Genomic DNA, 8,293 nt, shown 5'->3' with positions numbered 1-8,293 from the left:
ACCCCGAGAACATTAGCTTCTTTGCCAATGCTCTGTCCAGGCTTGTCAGGACCGAGCCCCAGTGGGTGGTGCAGCAGAGTGAGTGAGGACACGCCAGGAGGGAGCAAAGGTGTTTGCAAGTGGGGAAGTGATGATGGTGAATGAAAGCGAGGCTGTCACCACTCTCCAATCTCTCCTGAGGTGAGGGACACTGAGCAGCTTCCGCTCAAGGGACTTGAGGGCAACAGACCACCAGGAGGACCAGAGTTCAATTAAGGAATATGGTGACAGGGTATTCTGCAAGGACTTTGATGATATAGGCTAGTTTGTTTAGGACCTCATGGAATATCCAGTAGGCATGTCGGAGGGTCTTAAAGATCAACAGTTGGGAGGAGGCATTAGTGTAGTATGGACATGAGAGTAAAGATGGGAACAGATGACCAGAGAGTCTTGGGTTTAGGACGAACAGCAGAAGACAACAGAAGGAGAGGCTTGGCAGGGCTGCCTGGCACACGTGGAGATGTCAGGTGACACCTACGGCCTGAAGAGGTGGGTGGCCCCTGGTGAAAAGTTAACTTCAGCCATGGGTTATGTAATCTTGGAAGCCTCGGTCTCCAGGGTCAGGACCGGAGACAGATTAAGTACAAGGTGAGACTGATCTCCCGGAAGGTTTTGCTCAAGTGATTGGGAGAGACTGCTGGGTATTCCTGCAGACACCCGTCATACAATGGGTCAATCTGCACTGTGTACGGCCTTTGAGGAATGCTCCCTCATCGCGCTGTAGAAAAGAGGAAGAGAAATTTCGAGGGCCAGAGGCAAGAGAAATTTTATCCCCTCTCTACATCTATATAGTGAAAAATGATTTCATCCAAGAAATGCAGTATTTCACCTTTAGGTCATTTCACCCTTAGCAGAATAGGGGCTGGTGAATGTATCTGTACGGTTACTTGCCTAAGCAAATGAGTTGGAGGTCTCCAAGGGAACTGGCCTCCATCTGTCATTTCTTGTATTTTAAAGGGGAAATCAATGACGGGTGGACTGAGCTCTCTCTCATCCTTGGAGACAAAGCCCAAGTATTCCCATTCCAGCATTTTGCTCTCAGGTTTTCTTTTCTAGAAGAGGCAAGAGCTTTTGGTTTTAGTTTGATCTTTTAATCTTACCTCTCAATTTTTTTTTTTTTAGTAATGAAATCCCTTCTTCAAGCATAGTTTATACAGAACCACGACACATGAAGCAGAAAAAACTCAGAATTCTACCAGCATGTATTTATTTTATAACTTCACATTTATAACACTTTACTTTGCATACTGTGACTACATGAGAACAACAAGGCCATTTTCATGACTACAAAAAACACATGAAATCAGGGTGTATAGGCTGACAGTTGTGTCACTTTGGTTGAACAGTACTGAAAAATATAACCTAGATAAATGATCACAAATGGTACCTCTTAAAAAAAATGTTTTTCTTACAATCTCAGGATATTCTTCAGTTAAAACTATTCACGATCGGAAAGAAGAAGTTATTTCTTATAATCACTAACAATAGTCAAGAATGGCTGGAAAATTTATCACAAAGATAACAGACAACAAGCACTCAAACTTACCACAAGAGCCATAATGGTGTCTAATGCAATGTTGTCACAACCTCACAGGCAGATTACATATTTACTTGTTACTGCAGGACTGTTCAAAAAGGAAGAGAGCATGCATTGACCGGACAATAAGCATTGTGAAAATAATAAAAAGAGTCTCAATGTATTGAGGGCTTTCTATGTTCCAGACATCACACTAAGTGCTTAAAAGGCATTATGTCATTTGATCTTAGCAACAACCCTATTCTATTGTCCTTCCATTTTTCTGATGAGGAAACTGATATTTCAAGAAGTTAAGCCACTTGTTTATCGTACATACAAAGCTACCATGATGCTATACATCAGTTGTGTTGGAGCCTTGCCTAGCATTTAACTGAATGATGCTCATTTATGCTTGAAGCACACTTGACGTCACAGGACATGCACGGGCCTGATTTAAACACCTCTGACGTGCTATGGCTTCCTTAATCTATGAAGAATTAAAATAAGCTTGGATGTGTGCTCACATATCTCAAGGGAACCTTTCTTCCAAGGTCTGTACAAAATGAGTCAATCTGAAAACAAAAGCGAGCCTGTTGGTAAATGCCAGTGTGTTAAAATTCGGATATCAACACGCTTGTGTCTATCTGTTATTTATTAGAGATTTAAAGAGTTTAACATACATTTTCAAGATGGAACTGCCGAAAAATCCCTGCAGAACTACAAAGCACAATTTGAAAACCGCGGTCACAGTGCAGAGAGGATTAGCCAGTGTCAGAGAGATCTGGACTTCCGTCCGGGCTCTGCCACCTGTTAGCATTTTGATGTTGAGCAGACCATGTAACCCACCTGAGTTTTTTTTCCCTTCTCTTTTAAAATGAGCATAATTATACCACACTGGGGGTGCTGTACACATAAAATGACATACGTATAAAGTGCCCGGAACAGAGCAGGTCCTCAGTAACTGTGAGCTCTCTTCCTCTCCTCTTTGCCCTTTGCTGCCACTAAAAATCCTCCTCTCTATCCAGGCTGGCCCGAATCCAACGTGGCCTGCACAGCCCCATGCTCCGTCAGGCCCTCCTGTGATGTCTACCCTTTCTTGAGGATGTCCCTCACACCGTGGACCTCTGTGTCCTCAGGGCCCAACACACTGCCTGGAACCATCTATCTGACACCCAGCAGAGAAGCGGGAAGTGCGTCCCAGGTAAGAAAAGAGAGAAACCTAAGATAGAGATGTCGTGCTCATTTGGCAACGACATTTCTCTTGGCTTCTATTGGAGTCATGAACTTGTTTACACGTAAGGTTATTTAGCTTTTCACACTCGGAGGCTATGTCCTCCCTGAGAGCAGGGCAAGGCCGGTGGGTTTATGACCGTTAGCTCTTTGAACACTGCCTCACATGGCTTGGTACTCAGAGGTGTGTACTCGGTACTCTTGCTGATGTGAGAAAGGAAAACACTTGATAATTCAAAGAGCTTGGATTTTTACATAGATGACAGAAGATTTTTTTTTTTTCTCACATCATTTCTTTCTTTTGGTCTATTGGGAGGTATTTAAAGGAAACCTGGTCCAGATTCCTTTAGGCGTACTATCTAGTATTTGGAATTTAATTTTTTGTTTATTAATAATCTATGTAGGGTCCAAAAAACTCTCAGATATTTTTTTTCTTAGAAAGAAGAATCAAGACCGGGCTTGAATGCCTTGATTTCAACTGTGTAAATTAGAGAAAAAAAAAAAGACTGAAAAGGTCTTAGCCTGGTAAAACGGCTGTCTCTCCCCCTGCCGGCTGTGGGTCCCCCTGTGGGTTGGGTTTTAGTCATTGGCCTCGTTATCCCAGTGGCCATAGCCATCCCCATCTTCCGGCTCTTCAGTATTCTCATTTTCAAAAGAGGCCTCTTCCTCCTCTTCTTCGCGGATTACCTTCATTAAGTCCAGGAAGCTGGGAGGAGGCCCCTGGTCTCTCAGCTCCCTAAGCCTACACCAGAGGATCTCACTGAGGCTCGCCCCGGCCATGACCTGCTCCAAGCGGACCTGGTCCGCGATGTTCCTCGGGATGGCCCGCTTCTCCACAGCTCTCCGCAGCAGGGTTTCTAGCCGTAACACGTACGCCGAGACTTTCTCTCCTTCCTCCTGATAGGTCTTCAGGTATTTCACCTGGGAGGTCCTACGACTCTCCAGGCTTCCAAACACTTGCTTAAATGCTTCCAAACACTCTTCCACACTTATGGACAGATTGTCTGCCTGGAGTATGTGCATGAGGTCCAGGGCAGGGCCACGAAGGCTTTCCATCAACCATCTTTTCTTTTCTGCCTCTGCTACCGGCCACTCTTTGACTATCTCGGTGGCCTGTTCCAACCAGATTTCAAAGGGCTCTTCCTCTGGGGCGGGCACAGCGCTCCCTGAGAACACTCTCAGTTTCCGGTACCTCATGGGGAGCAAAGGCTGAGGGGCGTGTGCTATTGCCTGTCCCAGCAGATGGGCCAGTAACTCTGGTGAGACACAGGGCACGGCCACTGGAGACACTCCCTCATGCCCAAGCGCTCGGAACATTCCCGAGACCGTCTGCCCCTCTTTCTCTAGAAAGAGGTTCAATCTTTCAAGAAATTCAGTGTCCTGGTTAGGGGTCTTAAAGATCACTTTCCAGATACCCCCCTTTCCCTGAACCTCGCTGGGGATCACGGAGATGTCGGCGTCCTCCAGAAGCTCTACCAACACAGCATTGGCATTCTCCTGCTTCCTGAATATTTTGCCAAGCACTCTATACCCGCCCAGAGACTTTAAAGTCTCCTGGAGGACCTCCTGAATCTCGGCTTCATTGCAGCCCACTGGTATCCCCATGACCATCAGTGATTTCTGATCATCCACACTCATGATCCTACACCACTCCTCCAACAGGGCCAGCGCCATTGCCCCAGATATTGACTCGCTTGAACTCTATGGCGACCGATTAGTTTGTGGGGTAGATGGGCGTTGCCTTAGGATTGAGAATATCCTGGATGAACTTCTAAACTTATAACCCACCAGTGAACGGGTCCTAGGTCCTAGTTTTCTGTACCAATAACCCTCACTGCTCAGTGGCAAGAGCTCGGCACTTTCCGTGAGGTCTCGGGACCTGACCCAAGGTGGGTGGTTAGTATCTCAGTTATGACAGGACCATGGCCCGTGGCTCTGCAGCCCAGCGGCTGCTGTTTCTCTCACGCAGCCACGTGGTGGGGCTGCCCCATCGGAAGCGCGTGCAAGAGCTGCTTTCACTGCCCTCGGGGTCTCTGCCGCCTCACCTCTCTAGCCAGTGGGGAGTCGCCTTCACTCCTGCGCCCAGAACTCCTGGAGGGAAGTCTCCCAGCAGAGTGGCTTGGGCTCCTAGGGAAACAAGGCTCAGTTTTACCACACAGCCCTCTCCGTCCCAGGAAGCATCAGTACCTGGTTAGGGATGGAAGTGGGGGGTGGACCAGGGATTCTGCCTCACATGGTATTTGAGTCTTCTTTGCTTACAGTGACTTTTTCGTTCTCTTGGGGACCCTCCTGCAATCAGGCTTCCCCACCGTATGCTCATCAGGCGTGCCAATTAATGGAGCCCCAGTTGTGGACAGGACCACGATCTTTCCCGCGTGAAGAATGAAATCAGGAGACATGACTAGATACCTGTGTATGCATTCCAAAACGTTCCATGACAGCCACAGAGCTTATGTATTCTGCTTCTAGCACAGGAAGATGTCACCCAACGCTGCACAATGGCGTGTCTGGGTGTCTCTCAGCTCCAGCCAAGCCAAGCTGCCCTGTATAAATATAATAATAGTGTACTTTTAAGACTCTATAATATCCAACGTGAAGACTGTTAATGCACTTATTCAAAAACATGACAATCCTTTACAGTTTAATTAAATCTACTAAACAATATTGAGTTGATTCATTTCTTTGATTAAAAAATCTGATTAGGAAACACTCAAACTTTTAAAATCAATTTAATATAGGTTTAGCAATATAACTTATATAATATACTTTAATATAATAACATAGATACAACAATTTAATACAGGTTTAACAATTTAAAAAATCTCAGAGCCAAATAAACTTGGAGTTATGAATTAATTCTCTTTGGTTATGCCTGGCTATGCTTTGCAAATGCATAACTAGGGGTTTCTTTTGCTATAAATGTTAAGTTAGTAACATGATGCTTTCTTCATAGCATCTGAACTTGAATGGGTCATTTGAGGACAAAGAAAAAAAGAGGAGGCAAGTCTGTGTCGAGCCGGTGAAGACTGGGTAATGTAAAAAGGGAAGAGCGTCTATCTCCCGTTGCTGTCGTGGAGTGTGTGTTAAAGGGCTATGACCATTCTTCCCCTAAAAATCTCCATCAGTCCAAATGGGGTCCATATGCCACAGACACCAACCTGCAGCTACAGCGGTAGCTGTTGCAGGCACATTTCCCAAGTCCTTCTGGAAGGTTGAAAGGAGGGTGCGTGCCAGAGGGCGGGGAGGGCAAAATGCTGGATCGCGTCCTCGCCCAGCAGCTCCAGGGATCTGAGTCCAGTGACACCTCCCTCCATGCCTCACCGTCCTCTTCTAAGTTATGGGAGTGACCTTCCTCTCCGTTATAATATTTAGGGGAAACGTGGGATGTCATAAGGCATCAGATACCCAGGAAGAAACATCTCCAAGGTCTACATAACTGTCACGCTGAAGTTAGGCTACCTTTGGGTGGCTTCTTCCTCCAGGCAATCTCTACCTGCAATGCAACCTTCAAATAAAAAGACGGCAAGCGAAACGTCCCTGATACACAATAAGGCCAGGATTGGAAATATTTGGATATGGGAAAAAAAACGAGAAAATCTTGTCTTTTCTCACATAAAGATAGGATAAGTTGGAAAAGGAACCAGACTTTCAGGTGGAAGACCCCACTGGAATTGTTGGATCATTTAACTAGATAGTTACCTTGGACAAAGCATCTAAATCTGTTTCCTACCCTGGAACCCTTGAAAGTGGTTATAAGGAAGCACTCATGCCAGGGGGATGCTGGGAGTAGGAAATGATATAATTCGTGTGGGAGCCCTTTATTCAAATGTAAAGCACATCTGGTGCTAAGTCCCAGTGCCTGCCTTTGGTTCCCTCATCCCCCTGCATGCGGACATTCCTCTCTCCTTCCTCCTCTCCTTCGTATCCGTAGACTCCTGCCCACTTATCATGGTGGGCTTATCTTCAAGCTGGGATTGGTTGTCCTCCAAATTTAACTCCATTCGCCCAACTATCCCTCACAATTGTGGCGGAGGGCAGGGTATCCGCATTTAATCCTGCCAGGGGCAAGGACGGACAATGGGACAGAATATTTGGTTGCTCTGCCCGGCGCGACGCTCCTGCGGTCAACAGTTTCCCAGCCCAAACCCGCCCTGGTTACTGAGCATGCCCAGAGCTCCTATTCGAGCCAGCCAAAGGATGCGCATCATTTCTGCAGGGTTTTGCCACTGTGGAGAGAGGGGCGGGGCTGTAATCCACCCTGGATAGGGACTGAGACATGGACAAAACACGGGGATAAGAGTAAGCAATGGACCCTCAGCAATGGACCTTCAGAGGCCGTGTTACTGTCATACATCAAGATGCCTTCTGATGCCACCAACCCGGTGGCTGTGGCCGATCTAGTCGCGCAGACACACCAAGTCCCCATACATCGTTCCCCTGCTCGGCCTCTTACAATTCAAGGCAATCATCACCCCATCTCCTTACCCAGCCCTGGACGCACGCGCACTAACGCCCCAGGCGCTTGGCTTCTGGCAACGCAGGAAACCCCGCGGCTCTGGCGCAGTCCTCCACAACGGCGGTGGAACGAGGTGGGGCGCCCCGGGCGTCGAGAAGGGCTGGAGATTTGGGGAGTGGGCTTCAGTGTGTATCTTTCCCCCTTCTTTGGCGGGGGAGCGGGGCGGAAGATACCAAAGGAAGACATTCTGCTGGGCCCTGCTTGGCGCACTGGCACAATTACGGTACACAGCGCCCTCGGGCAATATAGCGGGCCTGCGTCCTACCTCACTATACGCCTAAGGGGCCGTGCTGGGCTGGAATTTGCAGACTGCACGCTTTGCTACACTCGCACAGACCGCAGACCTAGGTGTCTCTCTCCATACCCACCCCCTCCGTATTTGCTACGTCCCTGTGTCTCTCCCCACCATGCTGCGCGCCCCCCTACTACCGTGGGTGCAGTTAAGTGAGGACCTTGTTTCCATCTCTGCTCCCAGCAGCCCACCAAGGCCCGTGGTTAGACTGAAGCTTTGGTGTCCGCGCCTCGTATGGTCCCCAGGTTTCCGCGCGGCCTGCGCCATCCCTTCCCCACCTTCAGCGCCGCCCCTTCCTCTGCCCCCCACGCCGGTGTCCTGGCGCCTGCCACTGCGTGCCCCTTTCCCCATCCATCAGCTCACACCCCGGGTAAGAGGGAGGGAGCGCTCCCCACGGTGAGCCCTCATCGCTGGCCCACCTCCGCAGTGCGGTGGGGGAGAGGCGCCTGGGCCAGGCTGGTCTGGGAGCGGGGCGCGGGGGCCAGGCACTGCGCCCCACGATCTTCGCCCCCGCGTGCCCTGCCCCATACTCACCCTGGCGCCGAGAGCGGTCAGCGGGCCCTCAGTTCCGCATCCATTAGCCGGTGGTCTGGCAGCTTCACTTCCGGAGCGCGGGGCTCTGGGCTGCGCGGCCCTCCCCGCCTCCCCGCCTCCCCGCCTCTGCGCTCCCCTCCCCGGAGCCCCGCCCCGCCCCCGCGCC

The 8,293-nt window shown here is 49.3% G+C and overlaps 1 protein-coding gene across 1 annotated transcript; it reads right to left on the bottom strand.

Annotated features, from left to right (window-relative positions):
• Positions 1 to 1,231: 1,231 nt before the first annotated feature.
• On the bottom strand, positions 1,232 to 8,229 carry PNMA2 (PNMA family member 2). Its single transcript, XM_036854076.1, has 3 exons — positions 8,128 to 8,229; positions 5,195 to 5,328; positions 1,232 to 4,912 (listed from the first exon to the last, which is right to left on the bottom strand). Exon 3 carries the CDS (start codon positions 4,457 to 4,459, stop codon positions 3,365 to 3,367), a length of 1,095 nt encoding a protein of 364 aa, XP_036709971.1. The 5' UTR covers positions 4,460 to 4,912; positions 5,195 to 5,328; positions 8,128 to 8,229; the 3' UTR covers positions 1,232 to 3,364.
• Between the last annotated feature and the right edge of the window lie 64 nt (positions 8,230 to 8,293).

Source organism: Balaenoptera musculus, chromosome 6 (assembly GCF_009873245.2).
Source record: "Balaenoptera musculus isolate JJ_BM4_2016_0621 chromosome 6, mBalMus1.pri.v3, whole genome shotgun sequence".
NCBI lineage: Eukaryota > Metazoa > Chordata > Mammalia > Artiodactyla > Balaenopteridae > Balaenoptera > Balaenoptera musculus.
The sequence above is the reverse complement of the archived record's forward strand: the minus strand, read 5'-3'. Positions and strand labels throughout refer to the sequence as shown.